The sequence below is a fragment of the Ruditapes philippinarum genome, unplaced genomic scaffold, assembly GCF_026571515.1.
Source record: "Ruditapes philippinarum isolate M1 unplaced genomic scaffold, ASM2657151v2 ctg359_1_1_1_1, whole genome shotgun sequence".
Lineage (NCBI taxonomy): Eukaryota > Metazoa > Mollusca > Bivalvia > Venerida > Veneridae > Ruditapes > Ruditapes philippinarum.
Window position 1 is genome coordinate 24421 of NW_026863896.1, and position 24043 is coordinate 48463.

General features: G+C 32.4%; 2 protein-coding genes across 2 annotated transcripts in view; both read left to right on the top strand.

The window, feature by feature from the left end:
- LOC132723707 (MAM and LDL-receptor class A domain-containing protein 2-like) overlaps positions 1-4846 on the top strand; it is a gene marked incomplete at its 5' end in the record, with an annotated part of 28713 nt that extends 23867 nt beyond the window's left edge. Inside the window, 5 exons of the mRNA XM_060708491.1 lie at positions 445-740; positions 1305-1456; positions 2207-2246; positions 2767-2880; positions 3646-4846. Of these exons, the coding sequence (XP_060564474.1) occupies positions 445-740; positions 1305-1456; positions 2207-2246; positions 2767-2880; positions 3646-3701 (658 nt within the window). The remainder of the gene's footprint in view (positions 1-444; positions 741-1304; positions 1457-2206; positions 2247-2766; positions 2881-3645) is intronic.
- A 1887-nt stretch (positions 4847-6733) lies between these two features.
- LOC132723680 (importin-4-like) overlaps positions 6734-24043 on the top strand; it is a 53342-nt gene continuing 36032 nt past the window's right edge. Inside the window, exons 1-2 of the mRNA XM_060708446.1 lie at positions 6734-6867; positions 22641-22727. Of these exons, the coding sequence (XP_060564429.1) occupies positions 6802-6867; positions 22641-22727 (153 nt within the window). The 5' untranslated portion in view covers positions 6734-6801. The remainder of the gene's footprint in view (positions 6868-22640; positions 22728-24043) is intronic.

Genomic DNA, 24043 nt, shown 5'->3' on the forward strand with positions numbered 1-24043 from the left:
TTTCCATCTCGCAACTGTAATGAAACCATGGTTGTAAGTATGCAATTAACACTCTTTCTAATTTTAGATTTTGAGTAATTAATTCTTTTTCCGATGTCATTAGTTTATTCATATGTATAAATGTGTTTTGCGTGTCCCTTTACTTGCAAATAGATGTTCGTTTCATAAGTCAGCATATGTTGTCATGTTTAACTTGCACCGTCTTTGAAAAGGCTTATTTAAGTCGAGTCTGAAACATTTTTTTTTATTTTGTCGTTTTGGGCGTTCTTTAGGGATTCCGTTTTTTCTTCTTTTTTTCTACCGGTATAGCATTCAGATCATTTAAGTGACGAATAATTATCACGAACAATTGAGCAACTCCGTTGTTGATTCTATATTAAATTTCAAGTAATATTTATGTTTTATTAGAAGGCTATTGTAACAGATTATAATTTCTCATTTAAGCGTGGCTTACGCCTACACAGTTATACTTGGGTCAATAGAATCTGACAAGGTTGGGGAACATGGCCAGCAGTTCAGCGTAATAGATATAGTCAGTCATCCACAGTATAATGCAGACGATGTAACCAAAGGATATGACGTCGCTTTGTTAAAACTTGCGCATGCACCGAACTTTGATAATTACACGAGGCCTGCTTGCCTAGGCACGAAGACCAGCTGGCAGTACATACTTGACCTAGGCGACAAAGCTGAATGTTATATTACAGGGTTTGGAGCTAACGAGCTTTATTTAGCAAGAGGTTAGTCAGTTTTAGTACTAAGCTCTTTTAGAAAGATCTTTTTTCTGTTTTACTTGTCAAAACATCTTCATATCCAAAGTTTGAGGTAAAGAATATTTATCTGAAACATGCATAGATTAGCGATGTAACAAGAAAAATGTTGAATTTATGTTATCTCAAGCATGGACTTTTCTTAAAGTTTGAAATAATGTTCTCAAATTGTCAGCAATGTGTGATAGAGACGAAAGGTTCTACAGATCACCTAAGCGTATATAAAATATTGTAAAAGTCCTTGAGCCCTGTTGAATCCGCGCTCATTTACCATTCATCAGACACCTAAGCAAAATTATAACGATGAGTACACACTAGTTAACTACATAAGCACTCATGTTCGCTTTGCTACCTGAAAAGCTTAAAATCTAATACAATTTAACACTTATGTGCAGAATGTAAAATGCATTTCAGAATATACAAGGCAAATTTTAATTTGGATGCAACTGGTTTGTTGAAAACTAAATTATCAAACAAGTTTGAGCGGTGCTTCATAATAACCTATTCAGTGCATTTATTTCGTTTTTGTTTTAGATGACAATTCAGATAAAGTGTTGGATGAATCTCGAGTTGGAATCATAGACAGAAAAACATGCCAAGAAAAATACACTGTAACAGGCTCTGGAAATGTATCACATGACGGAATATGTGTAGAAAACAGAACACCTTACCAGGCAGCATGTTATGTAAGTTTACGTCTTAAGAATCTGTCCAAATATTTAAGGGGGAAAGGGTGTATACACAGATTTTATTTATGACATGAGTCGTCTCAATGGTATTTTATTTTGGTTCTTAGGGATCATTGATTCCATTATTTTAATACTGAGAATTATATATTGCTTAAAGAGGTGCAAGCGGGCGTGAGAGATGGTGCCATAAACTCTCATCAACATAGTATTCGATTTTTAACTTTTTGTTTTTCATGAAGCAAAGCGGCAGGGCCGGCAAAATACAATATGACAAAGTCCATTTTTCTGAATTATTTCATAACTTGATTGTATAATATATTCATAAAGTAAATAAAATTTAGGCAAATTTTCACTTGTCCCTACAGGCTGTGGAACAACCTGGTCAACACGGACAATTTATTTTGCCGCCCCTGCCCAGGCATTGAATTTAAACTTTTCCAAATGTCTTATTTTCGTGTGATTTGTGCTATAAAACAAAGAAGATAACGATACGAAACGTTTAAGAGAAGTTGTTCACCGACATATATAAATGAATACTCCTTATTATAATTAGAAGGAGGCCTAACTTTTTTGTAGATAATTATAACTCACTAATGAATGACATAACTGTTGCCTAATTGAACAACTGTAAAATTTATTATTTTTTTAATATTTTGCCAAATTTAATACGGTATTTAAAAATAAATAAAGAATACTTCACATGGTCAAAGTTATTAAGATTAGCTGATAAATAAATTTGTATTGCAGGGAGATAGCGGTGGACCTTTAGTTTGCAGAAACGAAATAGGTAAACTCAACGACTTGTAATGTATTGTGGAAGTGTAAATCACAATGTCATTTGTCATTCATACTAATTTACATTCTGATTATATTTTATACATATTTACAATGACTGTTAAATTCCTACAAATATAAAACAACTGTTTCTTTGTTACAAAAATAGTAGATACATTCTTATAAGACTTGCTCTTGGGGATCACCGTTTTAGTGTGTATAGGATAACATCAACAGATATTCAGTGTTGTAGGGCAGCTGTAAAATTTGCCAGTGTTCTTTTATTGTTTTGTCCTTTTTGAGGCCTGAATTATTTTTTTTTCAACTACACCATTGTTTTTGTTTATCTGTTTACATTGCTTTCGAAGGATTTCCTCTTTGCAGATTGTTTTTTATGCTTGCAAACGTTGTAATTGTTGGACTTCTACTTAAGTTCTTATATGTAATATCATTTTAGGGAAATTTTACTTTTGTGTCCATCAAAGTAAAATATACCAATTCAATATGTGTATTTGATTTTCTTGCGATTTTAGGGCGGTGGGAACTATTTGGCGATTTAAGCTATGGATCATATGACTGTACATATGATACCCCTTCCGTCTATTTTGCTGTGACGTCACAAAGAGAATGGATAAAGAGTGTAACAGGTATGATCGAGTGGAACATACACAGTCTTAGCAAAGATTGTGTTACATTTTTGTATATCATATTCAATAAATTTTTAATATTGTCAAGGTAATTGGATGTCTGCTTGAAGTGACGCTTAGATGTCATTAATGTCAAATGATTTACTTAAAAATATCTTTATGACTTTATACGTACATGCTATGATGAGATTCTAATCTATTTGCTGAGTACTGTAGTATTTCATTTCCCTTATGGCGGAGGGGTGAGGTATCAGGATTGCTGCGTTATCATAAGAGTCGACTAAATGGGTTCAAATTAACGGAATTTATACATCTCTTGGCTTCAGCAGGTGATTTGGTTTGACCCTTGGTGATGCATTAAGTTTGTAGAACCCGAGGTTAGCCAAAATCATATTTCCTCTTTCGAAGCCATACGACCTTAATTGTGTTGGTGTTCCATAAAAAACCAAACAAAAAACTCGACTATATATGGTATGTTCTGTCTGAACGACAAACTTTTCAAATGCTGGAATGTTGTAAACAACGTTACAGAGTGGTATAGCGAACGACTATTTTCATCAATCTAAAAATACATGATATGGCGTTAATCAAAAGAGTTTTTAAATAGTGCATATATATTACACAGTACCCCTTTCATACTGGTTTTCTTTTAAAATAAGATTGTTCAAACGAGGCACGGTAGGTGGACACATGTATATGTAGTTTTATTTTACAAATCTAGCATAAACATCTGTTTAGATTTTTACATTGAAATCTATATTACAGGACTTCAATTTCCAGATGACTATGGGCCAGTGTATGACAGCGATGATGTTCCATAGTTAATATGCAACACCTCTTGATATGGACTATTTATTGATACTTCAGGGGCAATAAATTGTGAAACATTTAAAAAATATCAGTATGATGGTTAATGCATGCAGACATATATAGTTTTCAAAGCATCCCCTTAATTGCTGTACCTAAGATCTTTCTCTATCAAGTTGGATGCAAAAACTTGGAAATATTGAAAAAGAATTGCAATTTTATGACGAATGTTTCTTGGATAGTGTTTTAACACTACTAGATCTATATAATTATGTGTATGTAAAAATTTAAAAAACTCACAATATGTGGACAATATATGGAATCAAGAATTATATATACTCATTTATTGTAATGTAGTACACAGTTTTCCATTGGTCAGAATGGCATAATATAAATTGTGCATGCCATTCTTTTTATTTCATTAAACTGGCATGCCTCTACATGAGTAAATTGAAATACTTGACAGTTGTTTTTTGTTTGTTTTTTTCCACTCATTACACCATTTTTTCAATTATTCATAAAAATTTTTATTAAATATAGAAGGTTTTTCTCTTTTACATCATACTTGTAATTGTATTTTAAGTTTGAAAATGTGTGAAGGAAATATCCCTATCATTCGACATTAATTGTTTATAACAAAAGAATTTAGGCAAATTAATTTAGCCATATACATTTTTTTCTATTATGTGTACTTAAAAACAATTTTTTTTATTAATATATCCACTGACTATTTATAAATCCATGGCAATTGTGCTTTTGTAAAATAGATAAGATGCTTGTGTTTGACCTTGCTTTAAATGTTGCTAATTTCAATTTGCCAATATGTTACACACAACCTGAAATAGTGTGGCGATAAGAAAAAATGTGCAATTTGTTGTATATGTTATTAGAAATTTGTGTGCTTAAATATGTTTATATGTTGTTCAAAACAATGTATTGCAATTATCTATTTTTAAAACTTACAGTGTGATTTTTTATACAGATTGATTTTTTTAATGTTGTCTTATACAATTTATGCCATGTTCTTATATGTTTCATGTATATTATTTTTTTCTTAGAGATTTTTCATCCCTTATTTGTTCAAGATTTGATTAATGAAATGTCATTTTATTTTAATACTTGTGTATAGAATTCATTTAATAAATACAGTTTTATAAAATCTTGTTTACTTATACCTTTTTCAACCGACCCCACACATTTTTTTCTGCGGCAACCAGAAGGTTGGTCACAAAATGCTTCGGTTATTTATTTTTATTTTTATCCATTGGCCGGGACAACAAACAAATCAGAATGTTCAATTTCAAATTATCTTTCCATCCCGGATTGTATTTCAAACCTGGTATGATATCCTTGGTGGATATATTTATTTGTCACCATCTAACATTTAGCAGACAAAAAGTTGAAAGAAAGTTTTTTTATCAACCATTTTATAGTAAAGACCAACAAAGAAGAGCAACGTTCACGGAATGCAGTCCACGCATCATCTTGTCGCACAGGGCGTCAGTCAAAAAACAATACAGATTGATATTGGAGAAAACCCGCCTTAAATATTGACGAGGCGTACTGGAAGAAACGCGGAGGAGCATCTAGAAGCAAAGGCAATACTGCGGAATCTAAACCGGTTATATGTGCACCAAACCTCACTTCTAACTCTATTCATATAAGACTAGACAATGTAAATAAAAATTAAGTTTCCATAATAACGAAAACGTTTATCTCACACATATTTATTTATTTTTCCAATTTGCATTTCAAAATCTGTATTCACACCCATATTTATAACAGTATAAAGTAAGTAGTTACTTTTCACAATACATTGTGAACACAGGAACAGGAACATCACAAGTTTTACGATATGTGAATCTTTAAACATATTTCAGATCAATTGGTCAACACCAGCTTCTTACTTAAGGGTTATATAAGGTATGTGTAACCTCAACTGGATATATAAATCTATTAGTACAAAGTATCTGGAGGCCTTTATTTTACAAATAAAATTTGAATTGAATTGGTAATAAAAATCTGAATTGTCTCAAAGAGCTATATTAATTCTGTTTCAGTCGTCTTATTGATTCAGTATCTGGCTAATCCTGGAAGTACATATAAATGCCATTTTTTTTAAAGAAATAAAAATACAATACTTATACTATTTCACACAAGTGTAGGATTTATATATTTTCTTCTTTTTAAATTAAAATGATAAACGTTTATTTTGTATTTTTCATCACTTCAGCGGCAATAACTTGTGAAACATAGAAAAAAATCCTTATGATTGTTAATACATGCAGACATATCTATTTTTAGTTTTCAAAGCGTCCCCTTGAGTGCTCTACCTAAGCTCTTTCAAATAATTTGCAATAACTGAGAAGTATTGAAAAAGAATTGCATATAGCAACAATATAGTCTGATCAACTATATAATAGGCTATATCAATTGCTTAATACGTAAGACATTTGTTTAACTTTATAACTATACTTTATAACACAGGAACTTGGGATGTGGAGCTCAAAATGCATTTAAATTCCAAATAAAATGTATATTTGTCAATTCCAGCACGTACATCTAAAATATATCATATATATCTAAAAAAAACAACTTAATATCAGCCGTTTTGAAAAAGTTCATATTTCAACGTCTGTAATAATATTAGAGACGTTGAAATATGAATACCCCGTGCTGTTTCAGTTATTTACCTTTCTATCCATCATCTGTAACACATACCTATAGTCCTTATGTCACTTCAGTATAGATAAAATGTGAACAATTTTATATGAGTGCATGTACATCCCCAAACTCCTCACAGTGATTACGTCCCTTGGCAGAATTGTAATCTAATCCTGCTGTAAGGGGAGATCACTGCGTAGGTTTCAGAGACTGGTACATCCCTGCACCTACTATAACATATTGATCAGTGTTATCAATCATATGATAGAACAGAAATGTAAGAAGTGTCTCTAAATAGATTCATATTCCATATAATCATGTTTGAAAGGACTCAAGAGACACTTGTAATTATTATTATGTTTATGCTCAATAAATTATTAACGTCAAGACCGTTTCGTTTCTTTTCGGGAATTAAAAACTCTTCAGTCTGGAGGAAAGTAATGCTACAATATGGCCGCCTCTCTTGAAGAAATTTTGTCTGGACTTTTAGTTGCGGATAACTCAGTTATTCAGCAGGTAATTTAAGGGTTATTGTTACCATTCCGTAGAATTTTGATAGCACTGATACAAAATAAAAACAAAAAAGACTTTCAAGGGATAGTCCAAAAGAATTTCGACTTTCTTTGACGACACGTGAAAGATGATTCATACAAAACCGTGAAAACGCGGGAAATAAGTTCAATTTTATACATTTCTCATTACGGTTATATTTGATGTTATTATCGAAGGAACATAATGATGGTCCACACACTTAAAATATAATATCTCTACATCATTCGATTTTTTTTCAGTATCTCGGGGTTCCCTCTGGGTCAAAATTAGTTTGCGCCACCAAATTCGCCAATCAGAAAAAGTTGCGGTATGCCTAAAATACGAAAGTGAGATTTTTGACGAAAGTGAGCGAAAGTGAGCGAAAGTGACTTTTAAAATTTGAATTGTACCGTTTAAGGTGACAACGGAGTCAATTATCACTGAAAATACCTAAAATGAGATTTTTGCTAAGTAGATTTATCAACCTTTTCTGAACACATTCATGATTTAAATTTGGAAGCAGTTAGTCCAAAAAATGTGTTTTTAAACGATTTAAAACGGTACCTATACTATTTGTATCTGCTATTCGCGTAACCTGTCGATTATCGATAACGCTCCGCCCCCTGTTGAGGCATCAATGAGGGAAATCGGTAGTTCCATATATCCGTGAATTACAGGTCCATACTGGTCCATACTTCTCGTAATACATGTATCGTTCATCTACCGTACATCTTTTATGAATATCTCAACATTTAGCCTTTTTTATAAATTAAGAAATTGTCGGCCAATGTACGTAACATAATGTATGAAACATAAATAATTAAGCATAGCGGCAAATCGCACGCACGACCACGGGGTTGATTAAAAATGTAGTTGCTAAAATATCCATAATGTGTGAAAATAATTTGTCTATCCCGTTAATCTGATATATATAACATTGAGTTGATAGACTTTTGTACGGATTCAAGGGCTTACTTTACATTCAACCTCGTTTTCTAACAATGTCAAGTAAAACAACAACAGACGACATTTTTTATGTGAACGCTTATATGACTTGTGGTAAGGTGTCCCTGACAAATTTCTAAACCATTTTAGATTGTCTAAGGATGATTATTTATCTATGAATAAAAAAAGATATTAAAATATATTCTCAGTGAAAATAAATTGTCCGCCAGTAAATCCGACACAGTACTAATAAATCTGGGACAAAGTATGAAATTTATTGTCTATCCCGGTAGAAACTGGATCTCTATGCCGTGCATAGATGATATTCATGATAATAGAAGTCAAGAAGGCCACATCATAATGATCGAATAATGCCTTTTATTTCTATTAAAATATGTGAAGCATTATCAATTTGGTGGAAAAAATATATACTATCCCGTTCTTATTTGTACATCTACCATGGACTTTAAAAAACTGTCAGAAGCTCAGTTTTTTGTTATTTTATTTTATATTTTAACGGAATTTCATACACGAATACACAGGCAGAGTGACACTGGTATAATACAATAATAATGCTGATGATAATGATAATAATAAACTTCAAATAGGAAACAATTAAATACCCCGCTAGCGGTGCGCAAATGCGTTCCATTTGCCCCCACTGAGTGCCTCAAATTTTACCGATAGTCACGTGACATGTGCGACAGAAACCAGACGAACAGTAAATCACGTTAAGAATTAAAGAAATTTCGGCTATAAACTGATATTAATCAGCAGCTTTTTAATTGGTCAGATGTCACTGGGTTATAAAATGTTGTTAGAGTATGTTACCGCAACTTGTGACCCTCTCTGGTGCGATATTTGTGTATTATGCAATTATTTAGCGTGAAACGTAGGGGTCCGAGAGAGAACAGCCGATTTATGACACTTCGTTTGATGCGGGTCGGACTAACTTTGAATCGGCATAACTTTTTTAATAATCAAGCAATTAACATGCGGTTTAAAGCACATGAAAGGAAATTCATTTACGGAGGGAACCGTGTCAGGGATTTTTGTTTGCTCAATCAGCGACTTAATTATCTTTAATTACGTAATATGTATGGTGAAAAAAGTCGCATATTTTGTTTGACGTTACGTAATATTTTTTTGAGAAAAGATATAAAAAATTTGAGACACGGTTCCCCAGATAATATAAGTCTGGTTATTTTCCAAAAGTTTGATGACAAAAAAATAAAAAATGACTTTGATATGACGATTTAAAATTTTAGGATTTTTATTCAAAATCAATCATTTACAAAGGCATTTTTTTCAAATATGTTATTTTTTATGATGATCAACGACATTTAATGCACAAAGATTAAATGAATAACAATTATTACTAAAATAACTTCGTTTAAATGACATTTATGTGAGTACCACGGAAAGTGTCTGTTGTCACCTTAAATAGAATTCTACAGTGAATTTTCTGTTTGTAGACGTATATTATTAGCAAATAGCAACTAATAATATTTCTTTTCAAAAATAATCACTATGATGATTTAAATGCAATTTATTTGCATAATTTCTATACACAAGTTCTTAGATCTTCTTTCGCTCACTTTGAAAAATACGAAAGTGACTTGTAAATTATTAAATATGAAAATCAAATTTATACTAAAATTGCAGTTTGTAGACGTATATTATCAGAAATCTATAATATTTATTTTCAAAAATAATGATTATGATATTTAATCACCATTTATTTGACATAATTTCTATATTCAAGTTCAGCAATCTTCCTTTCGTTCACATAAAAAATACGAAAGTGACTTCTAAAATATCAAATATAGTGTTTAATTCAAATATAGTGTTGAATATCAAATTATTAATTTCTGATATTATATGTTTACAAACTGCAATTTAAGTACATTTTTCAATTAAAACTCTATATTTGATATTTTACAAGTCACTTTCGTATTTGTCAACGTAAGCGATAGGAAAATCGCTGATGTGTATTTACAAAAATTATGCAAAAAATGAGGTATAAAACTTTAAATCATCATAATCATTAATTTAGAAAATAAATAATATTAATTTCTTATAATACACGTCTACAAACTGCAGATATAGTACATTTTTAATTTAAACTCTATATTCAATACTTTACAAGTCACTTTCGTATTTTTATATGCAAGTGAAAGGAAGATTGCTGAACTTGTTTATAGAAATTAGGCCAATAAATGGCGTTTAAATCAGGATTATGGTTATTTATTATAATATTTATAATAAGTTGCTAATAATATACGTATACAAACAGCATTTTTACTGTAAAATTCTATAAAAACAGTACAATTCAAATTCTAAAAGTCACTTTCGCTCACTTTCGCTCACTTTCGTATTTTAGGCAAACCCAAAAAGTTGGAGCCAATGGCTCCAAAGTTGGAGCCAATAATTCTGCAAGGGAGACATGCCTATCTTTGCTAAGATATGCTAGCAGTTATATATCATTATGATTACAAACACATATTTATAATATTTCATTTTATTACAGCTGCACATGTTTATTATCTAAAATATAGACATACTATTATGTGGTTTTCAAATTCCATTTAAATAAATACACATGACGGCATAAATGTAATCAAAAACATCATGTTAAGTTAGTCATGGGAGGTCCTGTTTTCCACCATTTTGCCAGCATAGCAGTTCTTCTCACAGGCTGGACTGAGCCAAGATCTTTCCCAGCCTCTACACGACAATCTGGTGATCTACAGATACAAAATAAAAAAAACATCAACATTATTATAAATTGATTTGGGCGGCACGAAATACCCAAATATACCCAAATATTACCCAAATATACCCAAATATACCCAAATATTGCCCAAATATACCCAAATATAGGCCAAATACCACATATATATTAACTTGAAGTAAGATATGACTTAAATACAGCATGTACAATGACTTAAAATACGAGATTTTACTCGAACATGTTAAATAAATGCATAACACGAAACGGTGCGTGAAGAGTTTCAATCTGTGATAATCGCAAATATCACCTAGATTATTTCCCTTTCATAATAACAATCACAATTGTTCCTTACTCTTAATTCTTTTCAAACAAAAAAAAAAAACAGAAAAAAAACAGCATCCCTTAAAGTAAAAAACGTATAGTATTGAAATTAAAACATAAGACATTAAAATAAAAAAAGGTATTTTAAGGGGCATTTTAAGTCCCAGTTTCTATAAAATCTACAAAACATATTGCTAGGAGATGTTGTAGTTAATGTATACGTGATTTTTTTTATTATTATTTATTTATTTTTTTATACTTTACTCTTTTAAACTTAAAAAATTCACGATAAAACAAATTTTCATGTGATAACATGTAATATTGTTGATGGTGGATGTCGACGCTTTTGGAATAGGAAAAGGAAATTAATTTTGTTAGAAAACTTTAAATTTAGCTAGATGGAATTCTGATATTTTTAATTACGCGTATTTTGTTATATGACTGTACGGTTTAATTATATTACACTGAGTGAACAGAAGATGCAATATTTTCACAAGGGGCATAACCAAAACGCATGGAATAAATAGAAAATTTGTTGTTGTTTTTTTTAATGATCCTTGATGTAAAAGAATCGACAAGTAACGCAGCTATATATGTAGATTTATTATATTTATATTTAGGTCGTTATCCTTTTCATCATGGCCTTGCAATACCTTTTGACGTGACGTCATTTGCGTTATTTAGGAAATAGATAGAGGATATTGAATGACTCTAATGATGCGCTAATGATGTCACGGCCGTGCAATACCATTTTTACGGAGTCGCAAAATCAGCACGGGTGTGTGATAAGTTTCAATTCTGAATGCTTTGTTGTAGAATTATGAACTTGCACTAATTTTATATTCTATTTATCACATACCAAAAATACAGTCCGTTTAAAGTGAAAAAGAGTCATTTTTTTATTGACGCGCCTACAGTATAACGCTAACATTTAGCGCTTTTTAACACTATGTTTGTATAACGCAAATCACGTCACATCAAAATATATACACGGCCGTAAAATACCATTTTTTGCGGAGTTTCAAAATCGGCACGGGTTTGTGATAAATAGAGGATATTGAATGAGTGTAAGTTCAATACTGAATTTATTGCACGAGTTGAATAAAATTATATTATGCGAGCCTCTGGCGACACCTATAATGTCTTATTAGAATCGGTTTATGCACATTCATTGGCGCAGTATTATAATGACAGAAAAATGGGTTGTTTCATTTAAAAAACATTTTTAAAACTCAAATGAATAAAATAAGCCGTTATTTACATATGTTTAGTTAACTTTATTATGCAGTTGTCTGAAATGTGTCCATTAATGTAATTGTATATAAAGTATATTTAAATAAAATTAAAATGATCTGATCACAGAGATAAAAGTCACCCTTCTTATTTCGACCGCGATGTTCGTGCGCTAGAAATCGCACCCTAATACTACACTGGCAAGAAATATTTAGAAAGGGGAACGGATTCACTGTATTTTCAGCACCTACTAATAAAAGATTTAACTTTCCGTCTCACAGTTTACAAATGCCCAGAAATACCGGCCGTGATTTGGTATTATTGTGAATAATATTGAATTGGACTGTTCTTGGTACTGACAATAGATTTTCTGTGGTGTAGATTCTAAGTGTTTCATATTATATAATTTTGAAAAAGAGAAACACTGATCAAGTGACGTCCTATCCTAAAATGTTTTAATTTTATGTGGAAAAAATAGCTACTTTCTTTCGTGGGAGAAACATACCACATGTGAATAATATTATATCTTCAATACAAAACAAACACATTTTCTATTTTTCTCAAGCATTTGAAATGATTTTTTCCGCTTAACATAATGCGTTCTTCTTCATGACGTCATATAACGGTATCAGGTCTGCAAAATTTCTGGAATTATTGTTTTGTTCAACATGATGTATGAAGGATTTTACTTGTTTCTCTGAAAGAAGCACACTTAACATGTGACTGTCAAAATTTCAATTTAGTTTTGAGAAGGTAATTTCACTGTGAAAATTTCAAATACAATCCAATCTTAACTGCCCAATTATAGTCGTGTAATGGTCAAAAGTCAAAACAAAGTTTGTAAAATTTATAAGATTTAATAACAGAATGTACATAACAAATCTTAATAAACCGGCATTATCAAGTATTTACTAAATATGCATACAAGAGTAATAGAATACAATAATCTAGCTTTGTTTTCAGCATATTGTTTCTTCAGCTTTAAAGAATTATATGTCTGTTTCTTTTGTCAGTATGTTAACCACTTAATTATAAATGAAACATTATGGATTTAAGAATAATTCAGTCTATTATATTAATTTATAGAATTGTCATTGCAAACACGGAGAATACAGTTTTGGCAATCAATATAAAAACACATGACAGATCTATTTTTAAGGCATTACAATACAAAACATTAACGACACTTTTATTGAGTAAACATTCATCGATGTTTTACACTTGTTGTTCTTTCAGCTGTTTGTCGCTTCCTTTGTCCAGGTTTTTTACCCGCATTTTGTCTAGGCCTTTTTAGCTTTAAATGGCCGTTGGTAGATCTGATGAATTCGTCGTCAATCTCTTCAGGAAGTGTCACTTTAAGGAGATTGTCAAATAACTTCTGTTTTTCGTTATGACTTTTTTCACGCCAAATACTTTCCTCGACTAAGAGTTTTTCTGTTTTTCCGAAGAGTTTAAAATTACCAGACCCATACAAGGCCCGACGAAGATTGATAAGCTGACTTTGCACTACGGATGATAATTTCTCTATAAGTTCCGGAGCAGCTAACACTTTGTGGTGAGTTTCTTGTTTTAGTCTATTATTAACGGATTCTGCATTATTGTTCGTCCAGAGCTTTGAACTTTTTCTGTCCTTGAGAGGTTTGAAAATCATTTTCTGAATTTTATGTCTATAAAATTTTTCATAATAATGTTTGAAATAGGGAATTCCTGCAAAAAGGAGAGACAGATTATCGTCACGTTTTGCGAATTAAGATAGCAGTGTATTAAAGACAATTGCAAAATGGTAGTTTTGAATTGAATGGAACGAGAATAGATTTTGTATTCTTTATATACCATTGCTGTTACATATGACATATGTCATACGTATGCACAGAATACACAGGCTGGCCCCATCAGTAAGGATAGAAAGTGATTAAGGGGGCTGAGATTCAGTTGTTTTGACATTAACACCTACCTGTCGGAAACAGAATTTCAAAGGTGTGAAGGGGCAGTAAACGGTACCTTGCTTCCAATTCAAAGATGTTGTTTTAAACCATGTAACCGCCTCTGGCAGGTGACAGGTGACATGGCCTGAAAGGGCGGATGGGCCCTCATTAAACCTAGATTAGGCACGCACGCACGCACGCACGCATACACACATACACACATACACACATACATACATACATACATACATACATACATACATACATACATACATACATACATACATAATTCATCATATTATAATAAGCTTTTTAAAAATATTTATATCACTTGCTTTTTTTGCTTTTTTATTACATGTTTTTTTATAAGAAATATGTTAGTATAATTATGTGTCATTTACATGTCTAACAAATAGATTAGAAATAAGTTTATAATCTTGTATGTTTGAAAGCAATACTATCTTATCTGTCTTACAGTTTCGTTTAGGTAAGATCGGTTTAATTTGGGATTTTTTTTAAATAGAAACGTATATAATATAATCTATGTCGATAGTCTCAAAGTGAGGTAAGATATGTAGAATAACTGATTTAGTTTAAAGATTTTTGTATTAATAAGTAATGAACATTAATTATGTTTGTTGTGACATTTCTTCATACTTTAAAATTGGTATACTTTTTAATTTTCATCTGGGTAGCTAAACATTACTAGAACAGAAGATGTAAAACATACAATATGTTTAACAAATACATGCATAAAGTATGCGACATATATTAAAATTTTCCCTATTCTACATTCTTGCGTGTAAGGGGCCACGTGTAAGTTGTTGAAATAACCTCCTGAAAGAAAAATCATAACTGTATGATGATAATGTTTTTCTGTACATTAATTATGCACTGTCCGTTATCTTGAAAATATGCTGTTATAATGTCATCATGGGCTTATAAGCTTTATTTGATTGAAATTAATTGTATGTCTGTCCTCAAAACAAAACGAAACATTAGGCTTTTTTTTCAACTTACACATAATTGTAACTACCGAATGACATCAAATGTAGTTACGGTACCGGTACGTGCGTCCGTCCGTCCGTCCGTCTTCACGTGCAATATTTTTGTGACCGAAAATAATTTTTTCTTGAAACTAACATCCTTTATTTTCATAAAAATGATTTTTTGGTCATATATACATGGAAATACTTTCTGATCGCAGAAATCAACAAATAAACCATTCTTTATTTCTTTCTTAAAACAGTTCTTAAACGCTGCATATATAGAGGATATTGAATGAGTGTAAGTTCAATAATGAATTTATTGCACGAGTTGAATAAAAATATTAATATATCATTTTATCCAACGAGTGCAAAAAATTCAGTAATGAACTTACACGAATTTGATATTCTATTTATCACATACCCAAAATAAAGACCGTTTAAAGTGAAATCAGAGTCATTTTTCATTGACGCACCTATAGTATAAAGCTAACATTTAGCGCGTATTTACACTTTGTTTGTACAACGCTAATGACGTCACGTCAAAATATATGCACGGCCGTGCAATACCATATTTACGGAGTCGCAAAATCGGCGGGCACGGGTGTGTGATAAATGTTGTTATTACGGTAAATACGGACATAAAAGGGCGCTTATAAGTGGTGCGCCTTTCTTTTTATGAATATAAAATTCAAGTTTATGTTTTTAAGTTTTCTGATCGGGGAAATACAGTATACCAAAAATATTTTTACTATTATTATTTTTTCTTGTCACAGAATATACCAAAAATACTTTGTTTTATCTCACCAGATATAAAAACGACGAATTTATGCATTCTTAAGCGGTCCTTCTTAAGTGGGCGCCGTCTTAAGTTAATATTATTTATTACAGAAGCAAAATCATTACCAATATGCCGATCTTTTCCCTTCTTTTAAAAAAGTAATGTTTGTTTAATGGGATTTTCAATAAGGACATTGGGGCACCCTTACGATATTTATATTAATGAAAGGGAAATAATCTAGGTGATATTTGCGATTATCACAGATTGAAACTCTTCACGCACCGTTTCGTGTTATGCATTTATTTAACATGTTCGAGTAAAATCTCGTATTCTAAGTCATTGTACATGCTGTATTTAAGTCATATCTTACTTCAAGTTAATATATATGTGGTATTTGGCCTATATTTGGGTATATTTGGGCAATATTTGGGTAATATTTGGGTATATTTGGGTAATATTTGGGTATATTTGGGTATTTCGTGCGGCCGATTGATTTCATCTAAAAATCAAGGAGAACAAAAAATAAAATAGATACTAAGTATTTTTAACAATGAAAAATATTGTTTATTTTAATAGGGTTTGCGTTCAGCACTTTACATTCAGATATGAAAATATTAACATTCAATGCAGTACCAGGGTTCCCTCTGGGTCAAAATTAGTTTGCGCCACCAAATTCGCCAATCAGAAAAAGTTGGAGCCAATGGCTCCAAAGTTGGAGCCAACAATTCTGCAAGGGAGACATGCCTATCTTTGCTAAGATATGCTAGCAGTTATATATCATTATGATTACAAACACAATTCATATTTATAATATTTCATTTTATTACAGCTGCACATGTTTATTATCTAAAATATTGACATATTATTATGTGGTTTTCAAATTCCATTTAAATAAATACACATGACAGCATAAATGTATTCAAACACATCATGTTAAGTTAGTCATGGCAGGTCCTGTTTTCCACTGTTTTGTCAGTATAGCAGTTCTTCTCACAGGCTGCACTGAGCTAAGATCTTTCCCAGCTTCTACCCGACAATCTGGTGATCTACAGCTACAAAATAAAATAAAAAAAAATTACTATAAATTGACTTCATCTAAAAATCAATGAGAACAAAAAATGAAATAGATACTAAGTATTTTTAAAAATGAAAAATTTTGTTTATTTTAATATTAAAGGGTTTGAACTTCAGCACTAAATACATTCAGATATGAAAATATTAACATTGCAGTAAACAGTGGCTTTAGATCAATCATTAGTGAAATTATTCTTTAATTGTCATCCGATTAATATTCAAACTGTAATTATTTTTAATCAGTTGACGAGTCAACTTACCTAAAGTTCAATGTTTGTCAACATCACGGACGATCTTTCACTTCTCTGTTCGCTACTAACACCTGTTGACCACACGTGAAATTATCAGTGCTCCAAGTCAGAGAATGAAAGACGTAAATTGTTCCAATTAACACATTGACACTGTTCCCGAAGTGTCACACAATTGATGACATAATTGGTTATACGGTACCCGATTACTGTAACCCAATTTATATTCGCGAATACAAATGTTCGCGTTTTGCCGAGGTCGGACATATTCGCGAATATTAATTTCCGCGTTTTCTTGATTTGCGAAATTTTTTTTCGCGGATTGGAAAGTCCGATGGGGCCGTAAAATCCACTAGCCGACTATTAATCTTCTATAATTGAGGTCATTATTAGTGTCTAAAATGGGATTAACAATACGCTAGCCTTATATATTGTATTGGTAAGTGAATTGTGATCACAATTCAGCAAAACATTTTCTCTATATTTTTTATTTATATGTGTACATGTACGCATCGTTCGTCTTCATTTCTAAACAATGTCGTTAAAAGGGTAGGTATCACACTATTATACTTTGTTTTTCTCGACTAATAGTTTTCTTTCGTCTGTTCCCTTCAGACGTGTGAAAAACACAAACTAGACGATAATTGCTCAGAAGCGCGTGTCATAATAATGATAATGTTTGTAACATGTTTAGCTGTTTTTATAAAGTTAATCTATTTAGGGTGTTGATTGACTTATGTCCAAAATGAGTGAATTATACGTTCTTTATAAATATTCGAACACTGTATCAATTCATTATGACTTTAAATGTAAATGAAATAGTGATTGCTATATTGACAAAAAGTTCTTTTGATATTTATAAAATAGTAGTAGTTTACTTAGTTTGTGTTTTTATTGCTTTATGGCAATATTCATAACAATTCATTACTTCCTAACAGGTGCCCGTAAAATTCGAATATATCCGGTCAAGTAGCTTTGCATGAACAACGTCTAAAATAAAAATTTCTCTCCCAATTTATTCGCGAAATCGTGCAGACTTATTCGCGCAAACAAATATTCGCGCTTCGTGGCCATCCGCGAATAAAGCGAATATTAATTGGTCGCGAATATTCGTTGGGTTACAGTATACAGTTTGATAAACAAACTAATAGCGCGTGACCTTTCACATTTGGGCCGCTTATGTAATTGACGCGGCCGCTTATGACATTTAAGTGTACTAGTTGTCGGATGCTTTTATCTTACGTTGGCGCCAGTTAAATTCGCCAATTAAAGATTTTATGCGCCAGATTTCATATTTTGTCGCATTTGGCGCCATTGGCGAGCGACAGCGGGAACCCTGAGTACAGTGACTTTAGATCAATCATTGGTGAAATTATTCTTTTAATTGTCATCCGATTTAATATTCAAACTGTCATTATTTTTAATCAGTTGACGAGGCAGAAGTACAATGTATAACTATATAATAATAAGATATTTCTTATTATTCATTTACCTTAACAACATGCAAAGCAAAGTTAATACGTTATATATTTTTTGTAAAGTGGGCCGAGTTGACCCGTGCCGAGTTGACCCGTGCAGAGTTGGTATAGGGCCGAGTTGACTCTTTTCCTCCTGGAATAGACCCCGGGGTCTAAACCAGGAGTATATATAAGGTTCATTCCGTTTTCTTTAGTGTACTATAAGCACGTTTTACTTCTGAAATATACATAGGGGTTTAATCCAGGAGATTGCCGATATGTTTGTCTCAATCCTAAAGGTGTTTGGACTTTACACCTCCTGGATGTTTCACCCCTAGACGTTTCACCCCCTAAACAGGTCTAGGATTTCATGATATTTACGGACAGTCAATAAATAGAACTTGCATAAAAATTCAAAACCGCAGGTTAAAATGAATAAGGTTACATATTATATGATTAACATTATGTAACAGTATGGTAAGATTCAGAACAATTTGATAACTTTCAATTTTTACTTCTTACAAAAAAATCAAAATCATCATAGAAAGATGGAACTCACCCCATTATCCTTATAAATATAAACAATCAATAAAACAAGTTGTCGGAAGCTGCGGATTTTAGTATAGAACTAAAAACAGCACTTTTCACATTGAATATCTGTAAATTTATGGATTGAATAATCTTTAAATTTCTAGACTATCTATAAAATTACGGACAGTCCATAAATATCATGAAATCCTAGACCTGCTAAAGGCTTACTATAGTTATTATAGTGGCATTATTATTGTTATTGTTTTTTTTATCGGTGGGTTTTGTATTTGGTATCTTATAGTAAGCCTTAGGGTGGAGTGGCCAATCACTGATACTGCCACCTAATATCGGGTAGACCTATAAAATAGTATGAAATTAGGCAAAGCCTATGAACGGGGAAGTCAGTATTTTTATTATGTCTCCCCCACCTTGGGGGGAGACATATTGTTTTTGCCCTGTCCGTCCGTCAGTCCGTCCGTCCGTCAGTCCGTCCGTCCATTCTTCGTTTCCGGACGATAACTAGAGTTCCTTTTGACCTACAGCTCTCAAACTTCATAGGATGAATGGTCTTATTGAGCAGATGATCCCTATTGTTTTTGGGGTCAGTAGTTCAAAGGTCAAGGTCACAGTGACCGTTGGTCAATTTCTCGTTTCCGGATGATAACTAGAGTTCCTTTTGACCTACAGCCCTCAAACTTCATAGGATGATTGGTCTTATAGAGCTGATGATCCCTATTGTTTTTGGGGTCAGTAGGTCAAAGGTCAAGGTCACACTGACCGTTGGTCAATTTCTCGTTTCCGGATGATAACTAGAGTTCCTTTAGACCTACAGACCTCAAACTTCATAGGATGATTGGTCTTATTGAGCAGTGATCCCTATTGTTTTTGGGGTCAGTAGTTCAAAGGTCAAGGTCACAGTGACCGTTGGTCAATTTCTCGTTTCCGGATGATAACTAGAGTTCCTTTTGACCTACAGCCCTCAAACTTCATAGGATGATTGGTCTTATAGAGCAGATGATCCCTATTGTTTTTGGGGTCAGTAGGTCAAAGGTCAAGGTCACAGTGACCGTTGGTCAATTTCTCATTTCCGGATGATAACTAGAGTTCCTTTTGACCTACAACCCTCAAACTGGGGGGAGACATATTGTTTTTGCCCTGTCCGTCCGTCAGTCCGTCCGTCAGTCCGTCCGTCCATTCTTCGTTTCCGGATGATAACTAGAGTTCCTTTTGACCTACAGCTCTCAAACTTCATAGGATGAATGGTCTTATTGAGCAGATGATCCCTATTGTTTTTGGGGTCAGTAGTTCAAAGGTACAGTTATCATGATTTGACATACATTGAAATTTGAGTTGTCTTTCAATAGTGTAAAAAATCTGACAATATGAACGTTTGTTTCAAGTATCATCAAAATCCTTCAAAGGGTTGAAGAGTTATGGAGCAGACACAATTTCCTTTAATTTCGTTTGTGAAACTATATATGATATGACATTCAAGTGTCAAGTAGACCTTGACCTTGGAACCAGCCATACGAAACATGTACTCTACACGTTCTCTGGATGTGGTGAATTTTTGTTTCAAGTATCTACCAGAGAGGCTTCATTGTGAAAACGAGTGGAGTCATCCCAACACACTACAGTTATCATGATTTTACATACATTGTAATTTGAGTTGTCTTTCAATAGTGTAAAAAAATCTGACAATATGAACGTTTGTTTCAAGTATCATCAAAATCCTTTAAAGGTTTGAAGAATTATGGAGCAGACACAATTTCATTTAATTTCATTTGTGAAACTATATATGATATGACCATCAAGTGCAATTTCGTTTGACGCCCGCCTGCCATACGCTGATTGAATAACCAGGATTTTCAAAATTGAATACCTGGTTAAAAACAAACAGTTTAGGAAGCATCTTCTCATACAACCTTAACAATAGAAACCATCCATAGACAGCCTTCATTGAAGTGACTACCGGGTATTTACATTATCTTATCTCCATTTCCATTCCTGTTTCCATTCACAGTTATTCTCAGCAGTGGGGGAGACATGCGCTTTTTTACAAAAGCATCCTCTAGTTTATTAACATTTTCCGTTTTACAAGTGCCATTTGATACTGTAATACACTGCTTCCGTTTGTTCTGGTTTCCTGCAGCTTATTATGGTTCCCATCCAAGATGGCTGCCCATAATTCCTCGACTTTTATCGTTATCTTGTAGGCTGAAAAGTTGCGATTTGTCAATTATCGGATTACTCGCCGTTTATTATTGCCTTACGGTGCCTAACAAGAAATGACACTGAAAATTTCGCTGATAGGAATAGAATTCTATATTTTTTTGTTTTTTTTTCTTTTTAAATATACACGTGTAGTCTATAGCCGGGCAAGCCAAAGCCCTGGGCCGCTTTGCGGCCCCGGACTTTGACTTCCCCGTTTAATATGACATTATTTGAGATATATTTACTTCTAGGCAGCGCATCTACAGATAGACGTTGCTCAAAATCCTATTGCATGTTCTTTATGTTCTTCAAGAAAAACTGTTTTTTCTCTGAATTAGAAAAAGCTTGATCTTTTTCGCTGCTGTATGTAATTTTATTTTGAAATTTATTTAGGAAAAAAGAGACTATTTTGTATTGGGAATGGGGCCTTACTTTTGCCCCTGGTGATAGGGTGAAAATGCCTTGTTGATTTATCTATAAAATCATGTTAAGTCATTGTGTCATTCCTTGTCAATTAATATTTTCAGAATTTCCTATGTGTGAGTACATAATTCTAATGTTAAACATTTCATGCATTGTGATTGTATCACAACTTGTGTTTCATGTTAATGTTTTGGCACCACAATCTTGAATGCTTAATTGTCATTAGTTGGGTCATGAAATTATTGACTTGACACATAAAAAATTATTACATGTAGTAAGATCTAGACCGTATTTGTGAGCACTATTCTATTAATGCTTTTTTGTGTTGCCTGCTACAGAGTAGTGGCAACATATATGGATCACTTCTCCATGATCTGTCTGTACATCTGTATATAACACAGGTTTTCCTGATGAATGATTGATGAGTGCCCTTGAATACTTTTGCAAGTTTCCTGTTGTGATTTTATCAATGTTCTGTTGTTGGTGTTTTTTTTTTACATAAAGTTCAGATTCAGGCATATATTAATTAAATTGCCACATAAATTAATTTGAAAATGTGATTCCTAAGATCAACATTGAAAAAAGTTAAGCTGTATAAATATGAACGTTTTGAAAAGTTATTATGGAGTAATTAAAATAAAATTAGTAAAATAATACTCCTTTACCCTAACGATACATCACATTGTTGCTAAATTATGGCATTCCATGTCTGTAATCATTATTATTTCTATATATATATATATATATATATATATATATTAAAAACAATAAATATTAAATGGAATTTAGAAAAGAGAATAAATAAAAGAATGATGTTACAGAAGTTGATTATTAAAGGTGCATTGTGAAAACAAAGGTTTCAGTTTGCTTTGTCTTTTCTTTACAGTCTACACAAAAGTTGAAAAGCCTTTTCAAGGATCCAGGTCTTGTGTCTGGTCTGTGTCAGGTTCTAAGTACTTCCCAGAATGCACAGGTAAGGAGTTGTACTTTTCTTTGTGTGTAATTTATAAATATAATTTAGAAACTCTTCTTACCTGTTATGATAAAAGATTCAGCTGTAATGATAAATAATTTGTCTGTTATGATAAATAATTTGCCTGTTCTGATAAATAATAATTTGTCCGTTATGATAAATAATTTGCCTGTTATGATAAATAATAATTCATCTGTTATGATAAGTAATTCACCATTATAATAAATAATTTGCCTGTTATGATAAATAATTTACCTATTATGATAAATAATTTCCCTTTTATAAATATTTTCCCTGTTATGATAGCTCATTTGCCTGTTATGATTATTCATTTGCTTACTATGATTTCGATTGCTTACTATTATTATCCCCCGCCGATGGAATCGGGAGGGGGATATAGTTTTGGCGTTGTCCGTCCGTCCTTCCGTCCGTCCGTCTGTCCGTCCGTCCGTCCATCCGTCCGTCCGAATTTCGTTTCCGGAGTAGTTCTCTGCAACTAATGGCTGGAATTCAACGAAACTTTATGGGAATGTTGATCAGCATGTGAAGTTGTGCACCTGGGTATTTTCGTCTGGATATTTTTAGTATTTTTAGAGTTATTGCCCTTGACTCAGTAAAATTTTGTCTGAATTTCGTTTCCGGAGTAGTTCTCTGCAACTAATGGCTGGAATTCAACGAAACTTTATGGGAATGTTGATCAGCATGTGAAGTTATGCACCTGGGTATTTTCGTCTGGATATTTTTAGTATTTTTAGAGTTATTGCCCTTGACTTAGTAAAATTTTGTAAATTTCAACTTGTGTCGCATGTAACTCAAAAAGTATTTGACCTATAGTCATGAAACTTTACAGGAATGTTGATCAGTATGTGTAGTTGTGCACCTGGGTATTTTTGTCTGGATATTTTTAGTATTTTTGAGTTATTGCCCTTGACTTAGTAAAATTTTGTAATTTTCAACTTGTGTCGCATGTAACTCAAAAAGTATTTGACATAGAGTCATGAAACTTTACAGGAATGTTGATCAGTATGTGTAGTTGTGCACCTGTGTATTTTCATCAGGATATTTTTAGTATTTTTAGAGTTATTGCCCTTGACTCAGTAAAATTTTGTCCGAATTTCGTTTCCGGAGTAGTTCTCTGCAACTAATGGCTGGAATTAAACGAAACTTTATGGGAATGTTGATCAGCATGTGCAGTTGTGCACCTGGGTATTTTCGTCTGGATATTTTTAGTATTTTTAGAGTTATTGCCCTTGACTCAGTAAAATTTTGTAATTTTCAACTTGTGTTGCATGTAACTCAAAAAGTATTTTAGCTAG